Source organism: Puma concolor, chromosome E1 (assembly GCF_028749965.1).
Source record: "Puma concolor isolate L17-30 chromosome E1, mPumCon1.1.hap2, whole genome shotgun sequence".
Taxonomy (NCBI): Eukaryota; Metazoa; Chordata; class Mammalia; order Carnivora; family Felidae; genus Puma; species Puma concolor.
Genome location: NC_141680.1, coordinates 63686454 through 63701466, shown reverse-complemented (window position 1 = coordinate 63701466; position 15013 = coordinate 63686454). Strand labels below are relative to the sequence as shown.

At 57.9% G+C, this 15013-nt stretch overlaps 2 protein-coding genes across 12 annotated transcripts in view; one reads left to right on the top strand and one right to left on the bottom strand.

The window, feature by feature from the left end:
- QTGAL (queuosine-tRNA galactosyltransferase) overlaps positions 1 to 10806 on the top strand; it is a 100116-nt gene extending 89310 nt beyond the window's left edge. For 5 of the 10 annotated variants that reach the window (XR_015244378.1, XR_015244374.1, XR_015244381.1 and 2 more), the window contains 3 exons: positions 113 to 187; positions 7024 to 8745; positions 9324 to 10806. Coding sequence is in view for 3 of the 10 variants with exons in the window: in XM_086688346.1 (XP_086544472.1) it covers positions 113 to 187; positions 7024 to 7104 (156 nt within the window). In the remaining 7 variants the exon portion in view is untranslated. The remainder of the gene's footprint in view (positions 1 to 112; positions 188 to 7023; positions 8746 to 9323) is intronic. The other 5 variants (XR_015244376.1, XM_086688346.1, XR_015244377.1 and 2 more) reach the window with 5 other exon arrangements.
- Positions 9996 to 15013, bottom strand: part of TBCD (tubulin folding cofactor D) — a 159807-nt gene continuing 154789 nt past the window's right edge. For both annotated transcript variants that reach the window (XM_086688345.1, XM_025927753.2), the window contains 2 exons: positions 13516 to 13600; positions 9996 to 10195 (listed from right to left, as the gene is read on the bottom strand). In XM_086688345.1, coding sequence (XP_086544471.1) covers positions 10181 to 10195; positions 13516 to 13600 — 100 coding nt within the window. In that variant the 3' untranslated portion in view covers positions 9996 to 10180. The remainder of the gene's footprint in view (positions 10196 to 13515; positions 13601 to 15013) is intronic.

The window sequence follows — 15013 nt, the reverse complement described above, 5'->3', positions numbered from 1 at the left end:
GGGCCGGACAGGGGTGAAGGCTGCGGGGCGGCCACAGGTGCGCATGTCTGGCGCGTCAGGGCGTCCCGAAGGCCAGCACAGAGCCGAGCCCACAACGCCTCTCCTCCCTCAGGAAAGGCCGAAGCCTCGGGTTCCGATCCTGCACTTCCGAGCTGCACGGCCGCCCTTCGTCATCTGCGTGAAGCTGGTGAGTGTCAGCCGTGGCTGGGCTCCACTGATGACGGCGTGGCTGGAACAAGGCCCCAGCTGTGGGATCAAGACGTCTGACACGTGGCCAGGCATCCAGGCCCTTGGCTTGGGCCACCTGTCTGGAGCCGTGGTCTCGGGCCAGGGGTGGTGACCGCTGTTCTCGGGGGTCCGCTGGGGTGTTGGGAGAGGCTGCCATGGTGCCTGTGTAAAATGGGCTGCATTTCTATAAAAGCAACGTTTTTTGGAAACCTGCTCAGTGCCAGGCCTGAGGCACCTTCCGGGTGCTGATCGGATGCTGTGGCAGAGACGAAGGGTGGAAGGTGGTGGAAGCGTCCCTGAGACACCCCTCTGACCCAGCACCGTGGTCCCTGTGCCCAGGGCCGTCCCGAGAACTCTCCCCACCACATCCTCCCCACCCCCTCCGCAGGGTCCCGGGGACACGGGTGCCCGCTTCTCAGCTCCGGCTTTGTGTTGGGATCACGCAGCGGGGTCCTGGGGACCCCGGTCTGCTTGCCCGCATCAGGCTGGCCTGTGAATCTACTTGCTGAAATCCGGCTGTGAGCCCTGGTCACATCCAGCCTGGCAACGGCAAGGGCACAGTCCGGATGTTCTCATGCCTGGAGACCTAAAGGGTCTTGGGAGGCCCCACCCCCAGCCCCCACCGCCTTTGTGAGACTTCCAGCCGGCTCAGCCCGCCTCTCCTGCCAGACGTGCCCGTAGGGCCGCCTCTTGCCTTGCTGACCTCCAGGCACTCTGCACAGACTCTGGTGCCCGTCCTCCGTCCGTTAGAGCTGCAAACATTTTCTCCCACGTGGGACTTGCCTTTCCATGGAGGCTTCCAGGAAAGGTTACTTCCCACACGAGGACATTCATAACTTTTCTCTTACAATGAACACCTGTGTTCCGTGGAGGAAATCCTTCTCCGGGGTCGGAGAGCTGCATTCTCACTTGTATAAATATACATGTCATCTTTCACATTTGGATGCCTAGTGCACCCCAGCTACGGGGCCAGTGGGCTCAGGTGGGCGGGACGGGCATGCAGGGCCCAGTGCTTGCTCCGGGGGTGGGGGGGGGAGGGTGCCACGGGATGGACGGGGACACTTGCCACCTCTTCCAGCAGCTGCCAGCCCGTGAGGCTGAGCTGAAGGCGCAGTAACCAGGGCACCAGGAGCCTTCGTGGAGGCGCAGTCCGTCCTGCTCTGAGCCTTGGGTTCAGGGAGGGGGCGCCCTTCTTCCCCGCTGGCTGCTTTAAGACCCTGTGCGGCCAACATCTCAGGTCGGGTGGGGCCGGTGGCCCGGGGAAGGGCTCCCAGGTGGGGCTGGGAGCACGGCTCCAAGGGGCTGGACTCTGCCTCTTGCTGGAGGGGCCATCCCGAGTCCCAGCCTGTGGAAACTGCCAGAAGCAGACACGTGTTGTCCCAGGCTGCTGTGCCGGTGCTGACCCGTTCCTCAGCGACAGATGACTCACTTACAAGGTGGCGGTTAGAGCCACGTGGCCGTGAGCCTTCCTGTGCAGTTTGTGCGGAAGCGTGTCCGTCTCTCGGAAGTGGGGGGTCACGGGGTCACCGTGTTCAATGTTTGGGGAACTGCAGTTTTCCACAATGTGGCACCATTTCGCGTTCCCACCGCAGCGCAGGGGCACCAGCGTCTCCACGCTGTCCGCTGGCGGTGGTGTTCCAGCCGTCCGGTGGCTGCTAAGCGTGCGTGGTTTTGATCGTGCGTCTTCCTGACAACTGATGATGCCAAGTCTTTGCAGCTGCTTGTCGGCCGTGCAGGTGTCGTCCTGGGAGAAAGGTCGGTTGGTGTCCTTTGCCCGTGTTTTATCTGGGTTTCATCTTGTCGAACCGGAGTTCTTCGTGTGTTCCAGATGCAGACACCCTCTCCTGTTCTACAGGTTCTCCTTTTTCTCTCTTGACGGGGTCCTTTGGTACAAAAAGTATTTCATTTTGACAAAGTCCAGTTTATCTGTTTTTAACTTAGTTGCTCATGTTTTTGGTGCCACAGCTAAGAAACCACGGCCAAATCCAGGCCCGCCAGCTTTCCCCCTGCATTTCCTTCTACGAGTGTCATGTGTAGTGAGCAGATGGCAGCCGGCCCCGTTCTTGGGCACATGGCAGTCTAGCTTTCCGTGCACCACGGCTGCGGCAAGCTCCTGTCCCCAGCTGTCACCCAGAGGTTTTGTCCTGCTTGTCTGTTTGCCAGCTTGGCCCTGTTTATTTACTGCTACGTGGTGACAATCACAAGCTAGCCCCACACAACACACGCTTCTTGCCTCACAGCGTCTGTGGTTCAGAAATCAGGCACCAGAGGTGGGGCCCAGAAGCGAAGCTGCTGGTGAGGTGCCAGCCAAGACGCAGTCACATGGGGAGGCTTGCCCGGAGCAGGGTCAGGACTGTTGGCAGAAGCCAGACCCTGGAGGATGTTGGACCAAGGGCTTTAGTGCTTTGCTGGCTGTTTCTTGCCACTTGCCCCGCCCCCACCCCCATCCCCACCCCCTCCTGCAACGTGGCAGCATATTCTCTCCAAGCTGGCAAGGGGCAGGGTCTGCTAGCAAGACGGACCAAGTCACACAAGTGACGTCCCACCCCTTAGCTGTGTCCCATGGCAGGTCCTGCCTGCGCTCCAGGGGAGGGGGTGACACAGACCCACCTCCGCCCACCTGGCTTTGGGTTTTCTGGTTTGAAAGCAGTTTCCTAAAAGGAAAGAGGCTGTTTAAAGCCAAGGTAAGCAAGGTTCCAAGTCGCCAGGGAGACTGGATGGATAATTATAAGGTTGTACAGGGACACTTCGATTCTGCACAAATGTACACGTAATTTTTCAGAGGAGACGAGCTCTGCTAAGAGTCTACTTCTCTGGGACCAAAACTGCCGGCAATTAGAACGCTCCCCACAATGAAAACCCCTCCTGGCAAGCAGGCTTTGGGTGGGAGGTGAAGCTCTTTTCCCATCCCCTCACTCTGTGTCCCTGGAGGGACCCCCACAGGCACCAGTTTCTTGTATTTTCGGCCAGAGTCAGCCAACACAGACACAAATGTGTGGGATTTCTCTAAGCAAATGGCAGCATGTTATACATACTTTTTCTGTATTTTGCTTGTTTTACATGATGTATCTTGCAGATTATTCTATATGAACCCGCTGGTACCATCTATTACCTTTTTTTTTTTTTTTTTAACGTTTATTTATTTTTGAGACAGAAAGAGACAGAGCATGAACAGGGGAGGGGCAGAGAGAGAGAGGGAGACACAGAATCCGAAACAGGCTCCAGGCTCTGAGCTGTCAGCACAGAGCCCGACGCGGGGCTTGAACTCACGGACCGTGAGATCATGACCTGAGCCAAAGTCCGACGCTTAACCGACCAAGCCACCCAGGCGCCCCAGACTGTTATCTTTTTTTTAATGTTTATTTTGAGACACAAAATAATGTTCATTTTGTGACACACGGGAGCAGGGGAGGGGCAGAGAGAGAGGGAGAGTCCCAGGAAGGCTCCATGTTGTCAGCACAGAGCCCAGTGTGGGGGCTGGATCCCAGGCTCCCCTGTGGTCGTCTTTTAATCAAGCAAACTTCCTAGCACATCTCAGCCTTATCCCCAAAGCCCCAGGAAGCCAGCCTCATTCAGCCATCCCCACTGTTCCCGTGTGGTGTGTCCCCCATGTGGCTATCCCCCCATTTGTGTCCCCGTGCAGCCGTCCCCCATGTGGCATGTGTCTGTGTGCCATGTCCCTGTGCAGCCTCCGTGGCCGTTGTGGGTTCTGTGCTCCCAACTCCCCCCGCCCCCAACATTGGGAAGCAAATCCTAAATTCCAACGTTATTTCCCAAGAAGATAAAAACCTTACAAAATTTACTCTGAGACAGAGATGTCACACCCAAAATTCCCCACACCCATCTGGTCGGAGGTCCCCGGCTCTTCCGTGGCTTGTCGGATCCCACGCTCACATCGGGGGGCACCTGCGTGTCTCCGTGCGGCCTGGGGCCCAGGGGTCACACACGCTCCCTCTGCACAGGCGGGAGGCTGGCACGGCTCCAGCCTGTGCGGCTCCAGGGGCGGTTGCCCCTCAGGGGCCCCCCACCACCCCTGCTCCTGTCGGGGGCTGGACGAGTTCCGGGAGGAGGAACCCCTGGGGATTCATGTGCGTATCCGCACACTGTTCGCTTGTACGGAGGTTTCACCCCTTATCATCCGGTTAAGTCTCAACACACCTTTAGACCATTTTTATCATTTGCTATCAAACATACTGGTGCAGTGAATATATACGTGGAATTTTGCTCTGTCCCAGGAGGGGGCGGTAACATTCGCCCCCACCGGTGACCCTCCCTGCCCGCCCCCTGCAGCGTGGCCAAATTCCACCATGTTTTCACATCATGGGGGAAGGTCTGTAAGGCCTTGTTACGGGTACGGAGGGTGTCTTTCCACAAGTTTAAAAGGATCTTTATTTCCCTTTTGGTGAATTATCTATTCATCAGCCCATTCTTCTATTGGTCTGTTAGTATTTTCTTTATATGATGACAAAAGCCTCTGTGATAGGTCTTGTGAATTTTTCTGTCATTTGACTTTATTTTTGCCTTTTAGGAAAATTTGTTTAGATATCAAATTAATTGATTTTTGTATGGCTTTTGGAGGTTTATTCGTTCTAAGACATTAATTCCTCAATGTGAAATTTTAAAGCACATTCTCCAGGTTTGCTTCTGAGATTTCTGCTTTTTACTTTATCTCTGACCACTAGGATTTATTTTGCTGTAAAGATTAGAGATTCAAGAGCACCCGGGTGGCTCTGTCGGTTAAGTGTCTGACTCTTGATTTCAGCTCAGATCATGATCTCACGGTTCAGGAGTTCGAGCCCTGCATCGGGATTCTCTCTCTCTCTGCCCTTCCTAACCCCCAATACACACACACTCTTAAATACAAATTTAAAAATAAACTAGGGACTCAAAGTTTTCTTCCTATTTGGATGCCCACTTGTCCCCAAATAATTTGGGACTATTTGGGGAATTCCTATCCTTTCTAATAATGAGACACTGTATTTTTATGTTGGATCTACTTCCGGACTCTTGGTCTACTACTGTCTGTGCACCAGCACCGTTAATTCCTGGGCTTTATGGTATTTACCGTTTAGGAAGACAAGCCTTCCTCCACTCTTCTTTTTTTTACAATTTACCTCACCATTTTCTTTTCTGGATAAACTTTTTTACTGTGAACTACTAACACATTCAGACGATGGCCTACACATGGCCCACCACCTGCTTTTATGAATAAAGTTTTATTAGAACACAGCATATTATGACCACCAAACGGTCAATGTTACTGTATGGCCCTTTAAGAAACACTGCAGACATCTGCTCTAGAACGTGCTGCACAGGTTAATGTTGTGCCCAACAAGTGGCCCAACCCACGTCAGAAAAAAGCCTTCCCGCAGAGCTGCCCCGATGCACATAATTTCTTTGCTAATTATTCTGCCGTGTGTGTGTGTGTGTGTGTGTGTGTGTGTGTGCAACCCCAAACCATACGGTCTGATGCTGTTTCTGTAGTTTGTGCGAAGGAGACTAAATGTGCTGTCACTCCACATCACCTCTGAGGCGGACTGAGCGCCCTTTCTTGTTGCCTTGCGGCACTCAGCCGTGTGAATGTCACACGCCCGTTTCTGGGTTTATCCAGGAGTGGAAGTGTGGGTCCTGGACTGCACCCCCAAGGTGTCCTGTCAGGGCCAGCTCCCCGAAGCTGGGGCTCAGGAGGGGCTGTGGCTCTCGCTGTGGTTTTAGCATGCGCATCTGAGTGATGAGGCTGAGTGCCTCCCTTCTCTGGGATGCTTCTGATCGGGCTCCCCCAACTTGGTGGGGGCAAATCTTCCCCTGACAGCTTGTAGAAGTTCTAATGTCTCTGGTTCCTGATCCTTTGTTGGTTATGTTAATTTACAGAAGCGTCTAACTTCAGTGGCATCTTGTTGAGAGGGAGCCCCCTCCTCCATTCCTCTCTGGGCCATAGTGGAGCTTGGCTGGCCTGAATACAGGCGTTTCCTTTGAAAGCTCAGGGCGCAGAGATTACGGGGAAGGGGGCGGAGCTGAGAATGGACAGCAGGTGGAGGAGAGTGCAGGAATTTCGGGTCTTTCCCATTTAAGCATTTCTAGCGGTGCCCAGTGGTCAAGGGCGTGCATAGCCAGGCTGACCCCCATGCTGGGCCCAAGGACAGAGGAACGGGGTGAACACTGGGCCCCTTGCATCCGGCCAAAGGCCTGTGGCATCTGGGACAGGCCACCAGGTGAGGGACTGGCTGGAGCCACAGCTGTTTCCCACTCAGGGAGCATGCGGCCTGGCCAAAGCCAACACAGGCCAAGCTGAAGCATTATCAGCTCTGGGGTCATCTCAGGGAGCTCATGGGGCCACAGGTAAGCCCTGGATAGAGACTGACTCGAGGGTCCTCTCCCCAGTACAGGGCTGGGGCCAAGAGGCCAGAGGGGTCTGCTGACAGCTCCTGGAGTCCGGGCTGGGGCCTCTGCAGCAGGGGCAGGGCATGGACGCGGATACGTGGAGAGGGAAGCCGGGTGGCCTGGACCAAGGGGTGAAGGGGACAGCTCCCTTCTGCAGGGAGGGGCCAGGTTCCAGCTCGGGGGGGGGGGGGGGGGTGTGCCTGGGAGGATCCCCACCCCCACCTCCCACCAGTGACCAGCAGGACTTTGTGGCCAACTCTGGCAACATCCCCACCCCGTGTCCGCCCCTCCCCTCTTAACAGAGAAGTTCACAGCAGAGCACCTGGCAGGCAGGCCCCCTTGGGGGGGATCTGTGGGTGCCACAGTGTGGGCCGGGGAGCCTTGATTGAGCCAGACTTGCTGTTCCTCCCACAGGACCTCACCGGGGGCGCATTTGAGGACAACCTGCGGTCGCTACACCTGCAGGAGGGCCGGGACTTCCTTCACTTCAGCTGAGGGCCTGGACAGCTGCCTCCAGGTGCGCCAAAGGCCCCCAGCAGCCACAGCCCAGGAGAGAGATCGAGGGCGCCAGGGAGGGTGGCCAGTGGTCCCAAGAGGGAGCACGCCAAGCGGGAGGTGGCACCAAATGCGTGTGGGGCTGGCCCTTCACCTGGAGGGCACGCGCCTGTGTTTCTAACCAGGGTGTGGTGGACACGTGGTAAAATGAGGGGCCGTGAGCACACGGCCTGAGGAGCGTGTCCCTGACCGTCTGTGGGGCGCATACTCTCCTCTGCCGCTGGGGGCCCTGCACTGCCGTCACCCAGCGTGTCTGTCCTGCCGGGAGCTCGTTAGCTCACGCTCCTGACGGACCCTGTGCCACGAGGACAAACGCTGCTGGGGGCTGCAGTCCGGCTGTCTGTGCCGATCTCAGGCCAACCCAGGGGCACGGTTCCCGTGTGACTCGGTTAGAGATGTGGAAACACAGACCAGCAACTGAGAGCGCAGGCTGTGTGCTCAGAGCTCGCGGGGCGGTGTCTTCCGGTCCCGTGAGGTGGCAGAGACTCAGCGTGGGAAAGGGGCGCTCAGGTGGCCCGCTGGCTGGGGGAGCACGTCTGGCTTTCTCTGGTTGGTCCTTGCTCGCAGGAGGGGCCGCTTAGGGGGGCTGGCAGTTCTCAACCGCGTCCTGGCAGCCTCGGGCTGCTGGCTTCGGGGTTCGGGGTTCTCGCTTGGTTTCCTGAACTGGCTGCCGCAGGCCGTGGGCGGTCTCGCACCTTGTCTCTCAGCTCCGGGAACCCCAGTGCTCAAACCCAGGTCGAGAGCAAATCCCATCAGCCGTGAGCGACCAAGTCGCCTTTCGCTGCAGGTGAGGGAGCCAGCTTCCTCTTTGCCTCCGGACTCGAGGCCGTTGACATGCTGCCTCGTCAGCGACTTCTGCCGGAGGTAGTCAGGAGCCTGCGCCGAGAGCTCCTACGAGGAAGGCCGGGATCCCGGGCTCGCAGGGTCTGTGTTCCGAGTGCAAAGCTCGGGAGGACCAGCATCCTGCCACAGTGCTCAGTGTCTTCCAGAAACATGTCTGCTCATTATACTGCCTACCTTTTGCTACTCTTGTCTGTTTTCAAATTCAACTTACTCCCCACATTAGCCATCATTCGTTTTGTGTACCCGGGGTCACTGTCTGCTGACCGTGCCTCCCTGCACAGAGACGCTCGGCTGCCCACGCTTCACCCAGGGTGTCACCGCCGTCCCCTTTTGTCCTCATTCACGCCACCGCGGAGGGCACAACCACACAGGGTCCCAGCTTGGCATAACGTCCTACCCCCAAGAGGCCACCACAGCGAAGCTTCGCCACCAGTGTCGGGCTGGGCAGACACGGATACTCAGGATGCAGCTGCTCACGGGGACTGAGCCGTGGCCGTGTGTACACGTGGCCCCGCCAGCCCCCCTGCACGTTCCACCCCAGGCACACTGGCTTCCTGCTCCCCAAGCTCACCAGATGCTCCTCTCTGTCGGGCGCCCACCTGCTCGCTGCTCCTTTGGAGGGTTTCCCGACCGCTTCCCTCCAAGACAGCCCAACACACTGGCCGTCGCGTGTGGTTCCGGGCCCTGGAGCTGCTGACCGGGACGGTCCACGTTTGCTCCTGGCCACACTCCCTAGTTGTGAGTGCACAGAGCCCCCGTCTTGGATCCGTCACCCGGACCCAGGGGGGCTCCAGAACCTGCAGCTGCACGGAGGGTGACCCCGGTCACCTGCGTCCAAGCGAGGGTGACCCTCAGGGTCCGATGTGGCCGAGGGTGAGCAGGGGCGCTGGGCCGTGTGCGGCCCGTGGTCCGTTCGGCTTTCCTCACGCTGGCGGGTAAAGAGCTCTGAGATGCAGGGCCTCTGCGGGTCTGTGTGCAGCGACCGGTCTCCGTGTGTCCAAAAGGGCCCTTCTTTGGAATCTCGTGGATTTTTAAACACAAGAAACAGTTCATCTTCTTGTTTCTCAGAAGCCGCGTGCTGGGTTTTCTGCAGCCAAGGTCCAGACGCTGCTCTGCAGGGCCGGGCTCCCCACCTGCCATCCTCCGGCCCCCGCCAGCAAGGGGTCCTCTAGCTCGTCCCCCTCTGGCTGGTCCCCCACCTATGATGGAGTAAAATGGGAACTCCCTACTTACTTCAGAGAAGGAGGAAGCACGTCTTAAGGCTCGAAATACAGTGAAAGTTAATTCCCAAAGTAACATACGACTTTCCCTTCCAGAGGGTCTGACGGGACGCCGTCAGGGGAGCACACAAGGTGAACGTTCCCACATGGTGCTTCGGCCCAGGCAAGGAAACCACTCCCGCTGAAGGACGCAGCAAAAGCACCTGCCGCTCGGCCCCCGTCCCCGTGCGCGCCGGAGAGGGCAGCTGGCTCCCCGGCCCTGACCCCGTCGGTCTTGGCACGGGGCCCCGACCCCAGCGCGGCCACCGCCTTCGCCTCCGGTGCGGGCGGCAGCTCCTGCGTCCAGCCCGCAGACGAGGCGCAGCCCCGCGAAGCGCCGTGCACACCAGCCTCCCTGAGGGGCCTGGGCTCTGGGGAAGACACACCTGGCCAAGGTGAGCGGTGCACCGTAGTGCTTCCCCACATCAACGGAGAACCCGAGATCCAAGGACACACGCTCGCAGGGCTGTTCGCTGGGTTCCTGACTCCCGACTCGAGACTCTGCTGTGGGGGCGCAGCCGGGCTCAGGCAGGACACTTGGATTGCCCACAACCGTGTGAGGGTAGGTGACCACGTGCAACGCCCACAAGCACCGGGCACGATGGGGTGAGGCAGAGGCAAGGTTGGGTGCCCACCCCTTGGCCGTTTCTCTGGCCCGTCTAGGGTTGCTCGGGGCCACCCTCTGCCCCCCAGGCCCCCGCATCAGCATCACACACAGAGACACAGAACTGCTCAGAACATGATTTTATAGACGGGGTTCCCGTGGACGTGAAGGCAAAAGCACCAACATCCCAGGGCACGTGTGAGGAAAAGCCACCGCCGCCGTGGTGACGAACTTCAAGTCCCTTTGCGCCGTGTCCAGCTGTCCCGTGCTGTCATCAGGCTCCTCCCCGCTGCCAGGCGGGCAGGGGGCCTCAGCGGGTGCCAGACTGTTGGGGACACGGCACAGGGTCAGACCACCAGCACCACCCCCTCTGGGCCCCCATTTCCCCAGCCACCCAGGACCCTGAGGCCGACATAACCCCAAGGCAGCGGGCAGAGGATCCCTGTACTTTTCCACAAACGTCCTCCACTGTGTGTGAAATTTTCCTAATAAAAGCATATTTACTTGGGAAGCTGGCACTGCGCTTGGCCAGCTGATTGCACCCCTCACGGAGCCCCCTGGTGCCCAACAGAAGAGTGGGCAGGGCCACCACACGGTGTGGCACCGGAGCAGATGCAGGAAATAACAATGTGATTCCAAGCCTGAAGGAGGAGAGACTGGAAAGCTGACAGGACACGGCGAGGAGAGGGGTCCCGCCTGGTGCCACCCTCCCGCTCACTGCGTGCTCTCGCGGCCCCTGCTAGCAGAGTAGCAGCCGTACAAGTGGGGGCTGTGAAGCGATAAACCCTTCAAATCCAAGTGAGGCCAAGAGAAAGAAACAGATCAAGCCATAACCAAAGGTCATAGATGTAAACCCAAACCCATAACCACACGTTAAATACAAGGGGACAAAACTCCAATTAAGATACTCAACTGGATTAAATACAGAGAAGACCTGACTACCATTTTTAAGAGACCCGTTTAAATGTAAGAAAGGAAATGGTATAAACATCCAAAAATCTAGTGCAGTTGGGTTACCCCTAAAGTAGACCTGAAGGCAGGAAGCACTTTTACAGATAAAGAACATTCCGAGTGACGTCACTTCCAACGTGTCGCAACATCGCAAAGAAGAGAACAAGGTGCTGCGCGTTCTCGGCCTGTCAGAGAAGAGAGGCCGCCCCTCTTCTCTCTCTTCCAGACAAGAGGGCTGGACTCGGACGCGGGCAGACCCTGCCGGGAGCAGAGACCACTGGGCAGAAGGCACGCCTGATGGCCAGACTCTGTGGGCACCATCTTGGGGGGACCCTGGGAGCACCAGGCTCACTGGTCATGATCCTGGAAAGTCCCCCACACTCTGGGCATCTCCCCTCCAGGGAAGAGGACTGCCAGAGCCCCTGGCACCTGCAGGGGCACAGGGGGACAGAGCTGCCCCACGGGAGCCCATGGCTGAGGTCTGCTCAGATGACCGCAGACTGCCACACAGCCCACCGCTTCCCCGGCAGGGCTCCAGGGCCACGGCCATGGGTCCTCTCTCAGACTCTGATGCTCCAAGGGGGACGGTGCGGGGACACCCAGGTCAGGGCACGACGCGCCGGAGAAGCTGCGGCAATACTGAACAGAGGGGCCCCTGTTAGAAAGACGCAAACCTCATGATCCTGAGGCCCGAGTTCCTGTTACCAGCACAACGGGTCTGGCTTCCAACAAAAACTTACAAAACACACCAAGAGGCGAGAAAAAGCAACTAGGAGAGATGGCACCAACATCTAGACCAGACTCAGATACGGCAGAGTTGGGATAATCAGACCAGGGCTTAAAACAAGGATGACTCATGTGGCAAGGGCTCTGCTGGGGCAAGCGGGCACCACCAAGGACTGATGGGCAGTGAGAGAATGAAAGGACACACCAGAAATCAGGAACATGCTTACAGAAATGAAGACGGGACACGGCCAGAGAAATAATCTGTGAACCTGAAGACTGGTCGATAGAAACTTCCCAAACTGAAATGCTGAGAAAAAAGGATGGAAAAACAGAAGAGAGTATCCAAGACCACAGGGCAGTTCCAAAGCTGTAAAACAGAGTCCTGCATACTCAAGGCCACGAGACTCTATCACAGACGTCTATTCTCGCCAAGTGGACCCAGAGGTTCCAAGTGACCTCGGCCGAATACCTGGCTGATTCCCTGCTGCAAACTGATGACGATTCCGCAGAGGTTTCTGAAACCCAAGGGGACTAAGAGTCAAGATGGTCTTGGAAGAATAAAACCCGAGACGGAAATGCACGAGCACCACAACGTCTCACAAGACCCACGCCCGTGTCAGCAAGACAGGCCGGTGCCGGATTACAGACAGATCGTGCAGGACAGGACCCGAGAGGACAGTCATGCATCACTTTGACCACTTTGACCACAGTGACAGCGTGGCCAGAATGGGGCTGCATGGACTGCATGTGGAAGAAGCGTCTGCTGGCCTTTCCCTGGCACCACACACAACTTCCAGTCCCGAGTGGCCTCGATCTACATGTAGGAGGTAAAACAATAAAGCTTTTAAGAAACACTGAGGAGACACGGCCTTAGAACCGGTAAGACCTTCAACAGCTCCTCGAACAACAGAGCGGGACGAGATGAAGGCTGGAGCCCAGAACCCTAAGCCGCGCCCCCTGCCCCCAAGCAGATATTTGCAGATACAATTCCAGGGCCCATGCACACCACAGAGCCCAGAGACAAAAACGCTGAAGGGGACCCACAGGCCAACAACCGCAGATGGGGTGCTGGCCGCGCCCACCACCTGCACCGCACATGCAGCCCGAGCACCTTCTGGAATCTGCTCACCAGCATCTCGTGCAGCAACACTCTAGCCCGGCAGCCCGCGCGGGGGCTCCACCCTTGAGCCAGGTGCCCGTTGCGTGTGTGCACAGAGCCGGACCGCACGCGCTCCCGCGTGGATGTTCTTGCTCAATAAAAGCTCGGCAGCAGCCAGGGTCCAAACCCAGGTCCGGGGGAATACAGCCAATGCGAGGGGCCAAGGAACCAGCCCCGTCCCCAGCGGTCACAGAATGTGCCGCTGCGCTCTGGCAGAGCCCACGGCCCGAGGAGACACTGACCGTGAGTCTGTCCTGATTCCCTGCAAGCACACACACGAGAGCCTAAAACCTGATGGTCACGCAGAACCTGGAGGGACAGCTCAGGGCCCTGCAACCTCAGGACACCGCAGCCACAGTGCACAGGCCAGGGGCGTGGAAACCCTGGGGTGACAGAGTCCCAGGACCAGACGTGTATCCAGGGAGGTAGTGATGGTGGAAACCGGCCCGAGGCAGCCTCCCTTCGGCCGTGACGGAGGAGCACATCTGAGAGAATGAACTAGGTCACTGACAACTCCGCTGAGGGCTGGTGGCGCAGAGGACGTGTCTGGGAGCAGTGCCCACAGGACACACCTGACACACGCCTGGTGGGGACGTGCACGCAGGAGCCTGTGAGACTCCTCTCGCTTTGGGAGGAGGAGCCAGCAGAGTGTACACGGGGCAGGCGGGGTAAGGCACGCGCCCAGTAGTCAACGTGATCCAGAACGTCCCAGACTGGAGCTCGGGACAGTGGCTCCTGGGAGCTGCACTTAGAGGCCTCGTGTGGGAAGGGCCCCAGGTTCCCAGTGTGGCCGAGGGCCGCGCGGCTACCTTGGGGACCAGCTGAGGTCTGGGCACACCGAGGAGGTCACACAGGCGGTTCCGCTGGCCTCTGACGAGCGGGAGCTCCGCATCCCTGGGAAAGAAGAGGCAGGAGCAGCGTCAGCCACGGCATGGTGCTCGAGCTGGGACCTGCCTCACGTTTGAAGCTCTCAGGAGCTGCTGCCGGGTGCACAGGACCCCAGCACCTCTGCTTCGGTGGAGACCAGGGAAATCTGCAGCTGCCAAACCCTCCCTCAGGTGCGGGGGCAACTGGGGGGGGAGGTGTGGCCCCAGACGGGTGGCCCGACACGGACAGAAATGCTAAGGCCCGAGAAGGTAGGGCAGGTGGGTTTTTTTGAGTTTTATTGGACTTCAAAAGCTGCTTATCACTTTAATTAAAAATAAAGATTAAAGGGCTGCCTGGGTGGCTCAAGTCGGTTGAGCGTCCGACTTTGGCTCAGGTCATGATCTTGCGGTTCATGAATTCAAGCCCCACGCCGGGCTCTGTGCTGACAGCTGGGAGCCTGGACTCTGCTTCGGATTCTGTGTCTCCCTCTCTCTCTGTTCCTTTCCTGCTCACACCCTCTCTCTCTCTCAAAAATAAATAAAAAACATTAAAAAAATAAAGATTAAGTTATATTTTTCTTTTGAAACAAGAAAAAAATTACTTTAAAATTCTCTGGAATTTATTCCAACAAGTGTGGTGGGAAAAGGGCCCCGTGCACCCCACACGGTGAGGGGGGAGGGCCGGAGCCATGGGGCGCAAGTGACCTGGAGTTGACCACGTGGCAGCACCCTCCACAGCGAGAACTCACACGCTCCCCACAGATGTTTGCAGGGCGGGTCCTGGGGACGGGGTTAGGTCAGCGGCCCGGCTGTTCAAAACGTGGGTCACCCACACCTCCCGAGCCCACATTTTCGGTTCTGGAGCTCTCATGAGCGGCTTGGCAAAGACGTTCACCAGAGTTCCCTCCTCCCCAAGATCTATGTATCCCTGAAAACCTCCAGGAAGCCCTGAAACCAGAGGCCCTGTTTTGTCCTTCACGCCCGAGCACAGGAGCCGGCCTCTGGGGCTCTGTGGACAGCTCAGCCCTCCTAGGAAGGTCACAATCTCAGGGGAAACACACGTAAGCTGGTTATGCGTGTCCTCACCTGCTGATGCGAGCGCACCAACCTTACCACCGGTGCCTCCATGGGCCACCGCCTGGCCTAAGATGGGCAGTGAGCACAGCCGTCACCTTGTAGATGGCACGTGTGGGTGAGCATGTGCGCACGTGAGCACGCAGGGTGCCTGGAACGCAGCAGCATCCCCCACACGGCTGTTGTGACCTGTTATCTGGTGCACCCGATCAAGCCTGCGTTCACGGGCTGTGCCTTTCCCGCTCTCGGCACTGTCCACGCATCCTTCTCCATCAGCCCCGCCCCCACGTAACACACCTGCTGTCCCAACTTACCAAGTCCAAAAGCAAACGACACCTCAGGACACTGCACCTAAAACCAGCTCTGG